Consider the following 14386-nt stretch of genomic DNA (forward strand, 5'->3'; position numbering starts at 1 on the left):
ACCTCGAGCCCCACAGTCATTTGTGATGCAAAATCCTTCTCCAAACGAAGGTAGATTTGAATTAAAAAGCTCACAAGAACCTGGAAGTCAATTCCCACCTTCTTCTACCTTTGTTAAATCCCTGTGGATGCCTCCAGCGTTGTGCACACACACACACATCTGCAAGTCTCCGCTCCGATTTCCCTTCCCTCCAGAAGCTGTTCCCACCAGCACCACGGCTTTGCCAGCTCTCCCGGCACGGCAGTGGCACCGTTGTCCCTCTGTACCCAAACACCGGCTGCCCTGCGCAGCAGCCGCTGTCTCCTCGCTCCCCGCAATCACTCACAGAAGGCAATTCCTTCCACACCAATAGCAGGGGAGAAGCTTCAAATTGATAAATTTAGCCCCTGGAAACCTCAGCTTGATGTATGGTCTAATTATTGCCCTTGTCGATTTTCCTGTCACTTCCAGCCGGGAGCTTGGTGCCTCATTTAAAGGCTCGGAGGAGCTTTGCTCCACACAGCTAGATATTTCCACCCAAAGAGCACACTTAGGACACGGTGGAAGCACAGACACTGCTGAAAAACAAGTAACTCAATTTGAAGGGACACGTCTCACACATCGGAGGCAATGGAAGGCGGCTTCTGCAGGTTTCCAGGCAGGGACCCCCCAGGCTGCAGCCCTGGCTGTGGTCCCTGCAGCCGTCATTTGCAACACGGCCACATGTCCTCAGCAAGCTGGGGCTGGGGGAATGAACCCCCCTCCCAAGTGCAATGGGTGCTGGAGAGTGATCTAGAGGGAAAATTTCTGTGGATTTTTTAAAAACAAAAAATCAGACGGGCTCCTACATGAGCATCAATGAGACTTGCCCTTTGCTTCAGTGAGGTGTTGTTTTTTTCATGCAGCTCCCATCTGGTTTTCCCATGGGACTGAAGTTTGTTGTCCTTTTATTAAAAAAAAAAACACAACGTTGCTTTTCTCCACTCGCTGACTTAATTAGCGACTCCTGGTTGTGCCAGACAAGCCTTCAATCTCTGCTGCAATGTCCTGCTCCAGCTCAGACATCATTTCCCAGAGGAAGATAGTGGGAGATGAGATACCCTAACAACGATGTTTTCATTTAGAATTAAATAAAAGCCGTCCTGATTCTGAACTCATTAATTTTATTCTTCCTTCCTTTGCATTTTTTATTCTTCCCTCCTTTGCTTTTTCGCTTGCAAGTGTGGAATCAAGAATGTCAAACAGGGGCTGTGCACTCTGCAGATCTCTCACAGCATTTAAGGCCAGGGCTGATCCTGAGGCATAAAACCAGCACTGAACACACAACAGGTCTCTGTCTAAGTCAAGCCCCCAAGGCGCATTAAGGAATTAAAGTTGGATTTTTTAAGAAAAAAAACAAGTTTACTGTCACACAACGGCCTCGGAAGCACAACAGGGTGAGCTGATTGAATGGGTATGTAGCGGTACAGGGCAGTTAGCCAGGAGCATGCTTCACATCATCACCACCCCACATCTGGTTAAAATCACAGGGCAGAAAATGTTAAGGACACTCAAGACAAAGCTCAATAAAGGCAGCTGGATCATTCCCTCCCTCTTCCTTTCTCAATATTGCCTGTAGCTTTGCAGCAGAAGATGCATCTGGGGAAAAACGTACTATGTGAAATCAGCCATCACTATGGACAAACCAGGGGAGCGTTCCCTGCGGTCATACAGTTTTTGTTGGTTTCCTCACTGAGACGTGAGCACCCACCACTGCCAGGATCAAATGCAAATTCAATGCCTGACTAAGATCTCTGACAAAAAGCCATAGAAAGGCACGATGCTCTGGGGAAGAGGGCAAAGCAGCTCTCAAAGAACTCATGCGAAAGACTAGGATTTATCCTTCTGGCCTCATTCATCCTTCCATTAGCACTGCTGCTTTAAGGACACAAATGGTCTTTAATAAATAGCAGCAATTTCCCGAAGGCACAAGGATCTACACTGCATTATACCGCTGCCATTCAATCAGTCCTTGAAAGCAGTTTGCTTACCGGTGGATTTGATTTCTCTGACGTAGTTACTTGGGAACCAGCCTGTTTTTCCATTCAAGGTCCCTTCCCACCAGCCCCCTTCTTCAACCCGGGTGACATAAATAATGTCTCCTTTGTTAACAGAGAGTTCATCCTCGTTGGTCTGCTTAAAATTGAACCTGGCCTTTACCACCAGCTGATGACTGCCATTCTCGGTCATCTCCTAAGGAAAGAAACATGGGAAAACATCAGTAAATAGTCCAAAAAAGCAGAAGCCACTAGGACAAGCTATTGTTCTTCTTTGTTGTGACAGCTGTTTTTTCAGTATTGCTCTTATAACAGCAATAATGTCTTGCTTTTGTGTAAGCACTCCTGCCAGAGGACTGTGAGGTCCCCAAGCATTAATTTAGTATCACAGTGCAACAGAGCGCAGATAAGAATCGCTCTTCTCATGTCACAGAGAGGAGCACTGCGAGTTGGAGAAGCCACCAGACTCTCTCCAGCCAGGGCAGCAAAGCTGTGATGGAGATCAGGCAGGACAAGAACCTCTGGCATGCTCAGCGCAGAGGTACCACTCATACCCCCCTACCCCCACCATCAAACCCTTGATGATATGTTAAATAAAGGATACCACAGGCTTGGACTGCCTCCTCAACACCCTCGCTGACTGGGAAGCTGCACCGTTGGAGTCAGCGTGGGGACCTCCAGCCGCAGAGCTAGGAGACGATAGATGTGAACATGGCCCTTTTGACGGCTGATCTGGTGAGGCAAAAACAACATCTGAGTTCTACCCCATCCCTCTGCATCACAGTAAAACAAAGGCTAAAGCCTGTAAAGTAAAAAACAAAACAGTTGAAGGAGCATCTCTCGGTGCAGAATAGCAAGTGCACTGCATCTCCAGTGCGGGTACTCCCAGTCAATGGTGAGGATGGTTTTGCTGGGCTCGGTCAATGCTAGACATGAGGAAGAAAATTTTTTACAATGAGGGTGGTGAAACACTGGTCCAGGTTGCCCAGAGAGGTGGTGGATGCCCCATCCCTGGAGACATCCCAGGCCAGGCTGGACGGGGCTCTGAGCAACGTGATCTGGGTGCAGATGTCCCTGCTCATGGCAGTGAGCTTTGAAGGTCCCTTCCAACCCAAACTATTCTATAATTCTATAAGTGCTTCCATGATGGAAGAAGTTGAATTGCATCCCAATGCACTCTGAGGTTATGCCAGCTTTGCAGCCACACATCCAATCATAGTATGTTTGTGAAATCCCCCTTAAAACTGTAGAAAAATAGAATAACAGCCCAATGCCACCCAACTGGGAATGTTCCTGGGATCTGAGTAAGCACCACTGAAGGTGTTTCAAAGTTTAGCTCACAAGTGAGTGCGCTTAGGTCACCTCTGCAGCTGCAGCGTGGGCTTCCATGCTGAGTGGAGAAGAATGCTGAACAGCTGGTCAACACAATCGCTTCTCTATTCAGATAAGTCCTTCTGGGTTCATTATACAGCTGCAAGAGGCTAGGCACATTTTGATCACTGTTTGTGGATTGTTGCCATCACCATATGAGAGAGGGATTCAGCCTGCGCTGCGGAAGGACAGGGGTGTCACCCCAGGAGACTGGCAGCCCACGGAAAGGCTCAGACTGTCCCAGGAGCTCTGGGAGTTGCCTCCTTCACACACTCAACGCTCATCATCTTGCAAACTATTCTCTGGGCTTGTTCCTGTCACCACCTGCCTGATGCTGGAAATAATGCTGCTGCTCTGACACATACCTATTTTTCACAATTAGTGATTTGTTTCTACATTGATACCAAAAAACTTGTCAGAAGGTAAAAAGTTTCCTGGTCACAACTGCCCTGTGCTGAGGTTGAGTCAGTGGCCTCATCACCAAGAGCGGTCCTGGCTCCTGCAGGACCGGGCAGCACTCAGCCCCGCTTGGACGCTGCAGAGAGGTAAAAACACGGGATCCAAGCCACCTGGTAATTCCCAGTACGTCTCTGCTACTGCACCTCCTACCACAGCGTGGGACAACATGCAGATCGCCTCCTTTCTACGTGCCATGGTGCTCAAATGAAGCACCAGCGGATGTTATCATTTCAGAAAAACGTGAAGGTACTTTTGAGATTTGCCTTGTAGCTTCTTTTTAGATTTAAGAACATTTTTGTATCGCAGAGTTGTTGTTTTCCACCTGCATTGTGGACCCAGCACGCCCATGGACCGAGCTCAAAAGGAGGACAGAGAAGAGCAGCCTGCAGGAATCTCTGTGCTGGGGATGTAAGTCCCCTGGAAAATGTCTGGAGTTCCAATTCGAAAACGCTGCAAGAGGAGAGGGTGATCAAGCCACCAAGCATCAGCAGGAATCAGAAAACACAAACTCTGAGACTGTTTTGCCCCCCTTCTCGTCCAGTCTGAATGTCAAGACGGAAAAATCATTCCAAAGGGGAAGTTTGGTGGGAGTTACAGGAACTCAGCTGGGCTTTTATTCTCCCCAGAGGATTTTTGTTTCAATAGGAAAACAACCTCATCCTTAAATTGGATCTGGAGCAACGCAAACTGTGAGCTCTTGGAGAACGGACTTGCTTTGTCTTTCCCCAGCGCCACGTACAATGGGGGCCGGCTCTGTGACTATGACTTCCAGGCGCCGCTGCCTTACAAGCCCCCGGCCCCACGCCCCGCTCTGCCCCGTCCACGTTCCCGTTCAATCTCGTGTGCTGTCAGGCCGCTTTCCCTCTTGCCCTGCCCGTTACACAACTGCCGAATGACTGCACGGTGAATTCCCAGCTCCCTGGGCTGCAGCAACAGCAAAACCCCTCCACATGGAAAACCCACGTTGCAACACAGAGTGGTTTTGGCTGTTTTTTTTTCAATCTGAAGCATCCTGATATTTGAGCAGGAGCAGTTTCGGCTGCTCCCGCGACTCCCGGGCCAGGAGGGGTGGCCGGCTGCCAGCGTGAGATGCTCTTCCTCTGATTCCTTCTAAAAAGGGAGGGCGTAAACTGCGAGTCCAGACTTCTTGGCTTATTCAAGCCATCAGCATCAGTCCCACGGAAATGACTTGGTTACTTTAGATTTTATGCTTCTCCCTGCCCCTCCCAATCTTCCAAAGCTTTTATAAATATCTGCAGCAACCTAGAAACAAATGTAAAACTGACTTTGACAGTTTGGCAGGGAAGTGTATCATTTATATTGCATCATGACAGCGTCCTATTTTATGCCTGGTCCAGCATGTAACACTGCTGCCATATGTTGCTTAAACTACGGTTAAAATAGCTGGGTTTTCTGCTCACATTCCTACACTATTTTTGGCAGATGAGCTTTGCCTGATCCAGCACAGCTGGTTCTCCTCCCCTGCCCTCTCTTTCAGATGAAAGCATCAAGCTCTGTATTGCTGTTACTGCTGAGCCGCTGAACTCTGAGTTTATCCACTACACATGATGCCTCTATTTTTTTTGTGTAACAAGATCCATGAAGACACAGGGATTTGGACTTCAAATGGATGCTCAGAAACCACATTCCCACAGTGTTACTCGAGCTGTCACCTACATCCCTCTGCTCTGACAACGGTGTCAGGATGCACAGGGATGCCAGAGCCCTGGCCATGGCAGGAACTGGTACCAGCCTTGTCCTGAGGCTCCATTGAGCCCTCAGCCTCTGGCGAGACGGACAAGCCGGGCCATCTGCGGTGGTGGTTTGTAGGACATAGGCTCCTGCTTCTCAGGAACTTGGCCAAGCCACCAAAAAGCAAACATTTTAGACATGTATTTATTTTACCCTGTACTTTTCCCAAGGGTGCTCTCTGCCTTGAGCAGTTAATTATATCGCAAGCATTGCGCTTTTTAACATTTAAACAGAGAAAGCATATGTTCAAACAGATGTTTACCATGAAACCAAGCTTCCCTATAGCCCTGTTGGTAAAGTGTGATAGAAACTATTCCCCAGCAAAGCTCGGCCGGTGACTGCGCGGGTGAGCTGGGACACGGGTGGCTGCAAGAACCACGTTGGGGCTGTACATAAGGGGATACTGCGACAACAGCGCACACCCCATCACACCCCTCCAGCCCAGCAAGGGGTGAGCACAGAGCTAGCAAAGTTTCCCACTCTTTTTGCTTTCAGAATAATGAAGGTAATGTCAATCATAATGTCAGCGTTTGCAAAGGCAACCTGCGCTTTATAACCCACATCATATTGAACTGCAAGAGCTTTCCACGTGGGGTCACCGGGTGCTGTCACTGAACGGAACGGTGAGAGGCTGTAAGATGTGCGGATCATGAATTACCATCACTGACTTCTAGGGAGCTGAGTGCTGGCTGCAGAAAGGCAGAGCAGCATTTATATACTATTATTGTTATACATTGTTATTATTGATGCTCTTATTATTAAGTTATATATATTGTTTGCATAAGATATACAAAACGCAATATACAATAGTTTATATAATGTATCTATATTTATATTTCGATGATTTTATAAAGCTTTACATCAGAAGAGAGAAGAGGAAACAGGGAGGGTCCAGTCCCAGCAATGAGGTTGTTTCACTGAACACCCGAGCAGCTTTTGTACTAGCGGAAGAGAACCCCAAAGCAAAAACTCAGTTGAAAGAGAAATAAAACAACTGAGAAAACCACCGCAAACTGAATCTAGGCAAAGCACAGTAAGTCAAACGAAAAACCTTCCCATGAAAGGAAAATCATGCGTTTGCATTTTTATTTTTTCCCCCTTCTAATCGCCTAAAATGTGATCTGCAACAAGGAAATCAAACTCTCCTCCTGGTGCTGGACTTTGGTGGGTGTGCATGACCCCCTGTGCAAATCCACTTGCATGACAGGGGCAATAAACACTTTCTCCCCTGCAAACTCTTTCCAGCTCAGCACAGCCCTGCTCCTCAGCCCTTCTGCAAAGAGACCCTGGTTCTCTCACCCCTCCCCACACCATAACCGTCCTCCCTGTGGAATTGCTCCTCTCACAGCCTATGTGACTGAACATCAGTTTAAAGCAGCCCATAGGGAACACCTGTGTATGCGGGATGGAAACAAGAGGAGCTCATTTGCTCTGCTTCAGCAGCCGCTCCTGCGCCTGGGGAGGCAGCACAAGCCATCAGCTCGATTCCCAAATCCGGGAGCCTACACCACGGACCCAGGGAAAGGAGGGAGAGAAACATCAATACAATTGACTGAGCATCTGGCAACAACGTTTGTTTTGACATTCAGCAAAGATATTATGCAGATGGATCTGTTTTTCTCTTCGGCTTTAAAACACGCTCGTTAAAATCTGACATTTGCATTTTGGGAGGTGCACGCTCATTTACATCAAGCGCCTTTGCAATGGCCTAATTTGAGGTCCCTTAGTACTGTCACAACCAAGCCAAGGTTTCTTAGTGTAAAGCAATAACCAAGCGCTGCAAAGTGCATATAGCAACTCCGAAATGCCACAACTAAACCCAGAGTCGATAGGAGCATGAAATGCCGATTCCACTGTCCAGCAGCAGGTGTTGGCAGCACAATTTTCCAAGCATCCAGAAATCACCATAATCTAGGAATTACCAAAAAGCCCTGAACCCACTGCAGCATGCTTGCGAGACAGTATTTTAAAAGATTACAGGGAAAAAAATATATATTTTTACTTACCTTCAGTAGCTTTATTTACAGCTGTTAATGTACTCAGGACCTTGGAGAAGTGTTCCCCGGTGTACAAATCATGTGGATCAAACACCTGCGAAAGAGGATCTTGGTCAGTTGAGCCCAAAGCATCTTGCTCCGGCCACCCGAGCAGCCCACGGCACTGGAGGGGCACAGCGAGGATGAAGCAGCCCGTACATCTCTGGGTGTTTATTTAGGGCTGACCAGTCCCTTTTCCCTATAGCGAGTTAAATCCTGGGGCACCATTGGCGTGGGAAGGTCAGGGGGACCCGGTAGCATTTGGAGCGTAATGCTGGGGACAGGGAAGAAACCGGTGACGTCTGCAGGGAAAGGACTCCTCAGGCAGCCATGGAGAGGGTCATTGCCTGCCTTGAGGGCAGGAAAGATTTGCTGCTATTTTTGTTTTTGAAAGCTGAAGAGGTTGAGGCTGTACATATGGATATATCCGCACACAAGTTTTTTCACAGCAGAAGAAACAAACACGCAGAATTTTCTGCTGTTGCAAAATGTCATACAAAATATATTTACATTTTTTTGTACAGGAAGCCAAACCCTGTTATTTTATGTGAAAAAATTCTGAAAAATTTTGTATTACTAAGCCTCAATGGCAAAACAGATATACATAGTTAGCAAGGGCTTATTTTCTGTGACTGATAACCTGTACGTTGTACACCCAGCCCTTCAGAAACCACCCCAGCACAATGAGGGGCAATTTGAGTTTCCAAAACACTACAGTCCCCTCTAACACCTGAGAAATGCCCTCAAGTTCATACAGATTGCTCAAATCCTACCATTAATGAAGCAAAGATAAGCGATACAAAAAGCCTCCGTTATTGGTACCACCAAGGCACCATCTGCTAATCCCCGAATACACGTTGTCTTGCAGATGGAGACAACAGATCTGCAAGCCCAATGAACAGGAAAGATGATTTTAAAGCTCTCCTGGCAGACACCATCTACTTACAAACACTTCCAATGCACTGAAGAGCGTATCCTGCTAAATAAGTACACGAGCCTTAATTACCTCTAGGGTAGTACTGCCCTTTAAAATGGCCTTTTCTTGCTTTCCACATATAGCTCCTTGAGTACATTTGGCATATTTCAAATAGGAAGGGGACCTGACTCTTACACAGCCCTGGATGCTCGTGGCACCTCTTCCTCTTGACAGGCACATCAGTGCAGCAATAAAGTACATCACGAGCAGTACAAAGGCTGCTCTTTTTTGAGAATATATTTAAAAATTTATTCAGCCACTTAACACTGGGAGAAAGGCTTTACCCTAAAGAAATTCAATCCACGCTTTGAGGGGCAACAACCTGCCATCATTACAAATATTAAAATCAGTAGCCCTGCAGCTCCAATCGCACCTACCACTCTGCACATTTTGGGGACATCCTCACCTACCTTGGGCCGTTTCTGAGCTGATCTATCACCTGCGCTCGCTTGGGTTTGCTCCTTTGGACCACACGGAGCCCATCCCCTCTGCCAACTGGTGCGTGAACTAGTTTTCCTGCCTCGCAACTGCAGCCGGTGCTATCCGAGCATCGCCTCCAGCCCAAGCAGCGTCTCCGTGGAAAGGGAGACGGTAACAGAGAGCCCGGGTGTGCGCTGACCCTGTTGGCAGCAGCTGGAGGGTGAAATGTTACAGTAACGCGCCTTCCCCCTCCGGCCAAGCAGAAGAGGAAAGCAAACAGCGAGGCTGAGATGTTTGCGTGCGTCTCTCTGGTGTGTCATTTTCTCAGTCAAACCCTTTTTCCTCCACTTCAGTAAGTCCAGAAAAACAAGTCCTGCCTTGAATGAATGGAATCTTTTCTTTTTTTTTTTTTTTTTAAAAAGGACCGAAGTGGTAAAATACATCCCTGATCCTTCAATGCACAGAATAATGCTGTGAGCTCAGAGTCATCAGCCTGGCAAAGTCCAGAGGAAAATGGTGGCAGGAGGAATATGAAAAATATTCTAGCACAAAAGCAAGCAATAATAGTTAGGACTTCTCTTCATGAAGAAATTGTCTGGAATAGCTACCATGGAACAATGGCTATGTAGAAAACTTTCTGGATCAGCTACTGTAATGTAAATGTACTCTGCAGCTTGTTCCAAAATAAATTAATTAGACGGAAAAGTCCTAATTTATGAGCTAAAAATTACTCTTCTCAGCACAACCCATACATAATTCTATTCTTGATTAAAAGACAAGCTGCAAACTAGAAGCAAAATAGTGATGGGAGAGGATTTTTGCTCTTAGCTCACAGAAGATCTGGTGGATGTAAATAAAACTCCACTTAAATCTATGGCTGTCATCTAATGAACTCCATTGAAATGCTTTTCCGACTTTCAGAATCCCAGACTGCGCTCCTGCTGCTCCATCAGGCATCACACTGGGAGAGAAAAAACCCTGCACTGCTGCACGGCCAGTCCGACAGACAGACAGACAGACATCGAGGCGGTGAGGAGGGACCGGTGCTCGCGGGGCAGCGACCAGACGAGCACCCAGCTTTTCGGGAAGGACGAAAAATCAAACCCAGGTGCGCCCAGCAAGTTACCGGCACCCAAAATCCCAGTACCGCGATGGGAGCTGCAGAAAAGTTAGGGGAAGCCAGGTCGTGTTTCGAGCCCGAGCTGTTCAATCTGAACAAACTATTTCCACAGTTCGACAAAACCCCGGCAAACCTCAAGCTTGGTGCAAAGCCCAGAGCTCGGCGCGACCGCCACCCTTCATCCCACCCCGCGGACGAGCGCTGGAGCCGGACGGTCCCACGGCGCTCGCTGCCCCCGGCCCCGCCGCTGCCTTCCCCGGGAGCGGCGGCGCGGCCGGACCCCGCCGGCTCCGCGAAAACCGCCCAGACGGAGCCAGGCGGGCGGCTGGGAGCGCCTCTCCCCGCCGCAGCCCAGCCCGCAGCCCCGGACTCGGTGCCGCCGGGTTTCACACCCCCGGGCCAGCCCCCTGAGCCGGTTTGCTTTCTGCGCTCCGGCAAGCTCTGCGTGGGAACTGCCCGGTGGGGGCAACACCTCCGAGGACCTGCTGGGGACACCCGCGGTGGGTCACCCGGTGACACCGGCGGGGCTGCCGGAGGATGGGGACGGCGGCGAGGCCAGGCCGGACACAGCGGCGGAGCCCGCGCGGTGCCCGCGGCGCGGTCGGTACTCACGGCGACGGGCGGGCGGGCGCGCAGCCCCGGGGCATGGCGGCGGGCGGTGCTGCGGACCGCGGGGCCGCCGCTGCGGCTCTGACCCGGAGCCGGATCGCGGCGCGGGGAAGGGAAGCGAAAGGGGAAAGGGAAGTGACAGGCGGCGCCGCCGCCCCGCTCCGCCCCGCCGCTCGCTGCGGGACGCGGGCGGTGCGGCCGCAGCTCCCTCCGCCGGCCGCGGGCTGGAGGCGCGGAGCAGCCCGGGGAGGCGGGGAGGGAGAGAGAGGGATGGGAATGGGAAGAAAAGCCAGGGGAAGGGAAAAGGGAGAGGGAAAGGGGAAAAGTAAATCAGGAAAGACGGGGAAAGGGAAAAGAGGAAGGAAAGGAAATGAAAGGAGAGAAAAGGAGGGGCAAAAAGGGGGAAAAGGAAAGGAAAAAGGGAAAGGAAAAGGGACATGATGAATGAGGGGGAAAGGGTAGGAAAATAAAGTAAAATCCAGGCTTCTGAAATGGTAATAGCAGCCTTTTTGCACCACTGAGAAACACTGCAGAAGGGCCTGCAGACAGGCCCAGGTCGGTGGAGGCAATGAATTCCCAGAGACAGTGTGTCCTCACCGCGGTGAGCGTGGTGCCTGTGCTGCATGTGCCCGGCTGTGTGGGGAACCCTGTCCTGCAGGGAGCATGAAAATCCCCAGACACCTCAGTGCAATGGCCGGCTGCAGCATGGAAAGGGAAGCACAGTACTGATCCAGGGTGCAGCCCAGCTGTAGGACCCAACCCCACACAGGGACACAGGTGTGAGAGTCAACCCGCACACCTGTAAACTGGAGGTCTGTGGGTCACTCTGAATTCAGACATACCCGTTCCCTAGTGCTTGCACTGATCCATGCTGGGCTGGAGCTTTCGCTTTTGACGTTACGCAGCTAGAAAACCAGGAGGGAAGCCAAAGCAGAGCAGGTTTGGGGAGAATGTGGATGGGGAGCCAAGAGGGTGATGATTTTTCATCTGCCTTCCCAAGGCCTCTGTTCAAGTATAAACAGATGGGTGAAGGTTGCAAGTACCTCCAGCTGCAGAAACAGCTTCAGTTTCTGCCCACAATGGCAGCGATGTGCTGCAAGTTCTGTGATCGTTCCGGACAGTTAGGTTTAATCCAGCTATTGATTTATCTTGCAGATACAGTTCTTAGTCCACAAAACTGAGCCCCTTGCCAGAAGTTTTGTGGTCATATTAGCAATAAAATGCTGCTGCTGAATGAAGAGCTTATGCTTCTTCAGCAGTAAAGGATGCTCAGCTATTGAGCTGCTGTTATTATATGCACAGTGGTGTCAACAGCAAAGACTAACAGTTCCCATTTGTGCCCTCAAGAACAAGCTAGGCCAGGAGCTTCCTAACTGATTTTTCTCTTTCCTCATAATCTTTTCCCTGTATCTTCTAAACTAGACTCCACCTGGCTACCATGCCTGGGCCTCTCGCTTTCCTTTTTCCACCTCAACCCACTTGCATTCAGCAGTCACTGCCTTAGCAGTACTCACTGGGTCCGATCTTGGGTCATATACAGAGCTTAGAGGTTGAAGCCACAGGGTAAATGAAGCATCATTAGGTTATCTGCGCTGTTCCTCAGTCCAAACCACCAAAGAATCCCCTAAGGACGGTTGAGCTCCAAAGAGGTACCCACATCCTCTGCCCAGTCCTGTCTCAGCAGAGCTGGGCTGATAGACATTCTTATGACTTGGATCAAATTCTAGCACTGAAAAGCAGTCAGGAAATTTTTGGCAGTCTCATTGTTTCACCTAATTACAGCACTCATCTAGTTAGAAGAAGGTGTTGATTCCCTGGCTTGCCTTCTTTTTCAGGACTAACACGTTTGAAGCAGCAAATCTTTGTAGGCTTCAGTCCAGGGCTGAAGCTAAGGAAGAGTTTGGTTATTTATACCCTGCAATGATATGGACTCTTCCAGCTCACACCACCAGCTGCTGCAACTCAGTGGAGCCATCTCAAAGCAGGAAAGTCACAGAGCATCCTTCTCCCTCCTTCCACTATGTCCAAATCTTTCACTGTTCCTGTGAAACAAGAGAAGGTGCTGTTTGCCTTGCTGTGTCTTTCTTCCACTTCCTGAGATTGAGTTACCAGGACAACAGAAAAGAAGGGTAGGAGGGAAGAGCGTATGTGTAGCTCTGCAGGAGTAACCCCATCTCATGCCCTCACACTGGAAGAGACTGGCAAGCAGTGTCTGTTCGGTGGAAGGTGGGACTCGGGTCTCAACCGAATGCTGTTGGAAGCCAGACCTCCCACACTGATCACCTTCCTGCATGCTAGTGATGCTCAGTGAAGGGATGTATCCAGCTCCAAGTGGCAGCTCCACAAACATATATGACAAAACCAAATTTAAGGCATAGTATGAAGGCAGTTGCTGCTTTGGCAAAGTATGACGAAGCCATGGGATGCTGATGTCATCTATGAAATTTGTCATGCTTGAGATTGCCCAGGATGAGGCCCTTTTGTACAAGTCAGAATCCAGAGTAGACGTGAGCTCTGAAGTTCCTCAGAACATCCTCTTTTGCTCACATCTGCAACAGGAACAGAATCTCTGATCTCAGCACACACTTGTCAGTCTCAAGACAAGAGAAGTGGCTCAGATTCAGTCCCGGGCTACTTCTTCATATATAGTGAACGGGATTTCTGATGTGATAGGCCTTCAGTGATTCTATATCTATCTGCTCTCAAAACAGCAGGCTCTGAGAAATGCATTACTGGGAAACAACAGCTCTGGAATGAGCAAATTTCCGTGCTGTTTGACTGAAAAGCTCTGAAGAGAAGAAAAGCTCTTTGCTTGTTCAGACCTTCAAAGGACAAGCGCAGGAACAGAACTACCATGGGCTGGGCTTTTGTCCCTGTGCTGTGTGAGGATTCTGTGCAATGCCCAAGGATGCTGTCCCTGCTTCTGCCAGAATTTGTCTTCAGAATATTGATATAGTTTTTCCACAGCGTTGAGTGTATTTCAAATGAGGCAGTGATGGTTCTTAGTTACAGGTTTCTTTTTTACTGCAGGAACTTCAGTGCGATACAAAAGTCTTTACATTTTAAATCCATATGCACTTAGTAAAAAAATTGATGGTGACATTATCTGAACTCTTAAGTGATGCATATAGACACTCATCTTGCAAATATGAGCTATGCTTAAGCATAAGAATCAGCATATATATAGGACCAGGAATAGCCACTGAAAAGATGTCTTTTGCCTTCTTTAGGATTATTTTTCCTCTGTAAGGATCAATTTAGTATTTCGTGTTTAGCAGAATCTCATGCAACAGTTGCAAGGGGATGAAAAATACTGCAATATTAAGAATATTTCACCTTTATATTAAAGCAAGGCTAAAACCTGCAATCGCTTCTCTCCAATAATTAAAAAAAGAAGCAAGCATGTCCACACAGCTTAACCCTGTTTAGAAAGAGCTCCTGTTATTGCTGCTCTTATTTCTCCCTGACCATTTTGGTTTGTCTCAAGAGATGAGAAGGAACCTGTTAAGCTCACAGTGAATACACTCTGCTTCCAAATTCTCCAGCCAGAATAGTAAATTACCCATGCTCTAATTTATGTTATTAATACAAAAGATGAAGAATGACTATGGTTTTCATCCCTCTGGCA

At 48.6% G+C, this 14386-nt stretch overlaps 1 protein-coding gene across 3 annotated transcripts in view; it reads right to left on the reverse strand.

Annotated features, from left to right (window-relative positions):
• The window catches only part of ARHGEF6 (Rac/Cdc42 guanine nucleotide exchange factor 6), a 39555-nt gene that overhangs the window by 23720 nt on the left and 1449 nt on the right, over positions 1–14386 (reverse strand). For 2 of the 3 annotated variants that reach the window (XM_082062139.1, XM_082062138.1), the window contains exons 3-5: positions 7604–7688; positions 2620–2747; positions 2010–2211 (exon numbers count right to left, since the gene is read on the reverse strand). In XM_082062139.1, the coding sequence (XP_081918265.1) occupies positions 2010–2211; positions 2620–2747; positions 7604–7688 (415 nt within the window). Of the gene's footprint in view, positions 1–2009; positions 2212–2619; positions 2748–7603; positions 7689–10761; positions 10914–14386 lie in introns of those variants that run through there. The other variant, XM_082062140.1, reaches the window with a different exon arrangement.

This window comes from Streptopelia decaocto (assembly GCF_964273445.1).
Source record: "Streptopelia decaocto genome assembly, chromosome: 10".
Classification (NCBI taxonomy): Eukaryota; Metazoa; Chordata; class Aves; order Columbiformes; family Columbidae; genus Streptopelia; species Streptopelia decaocto.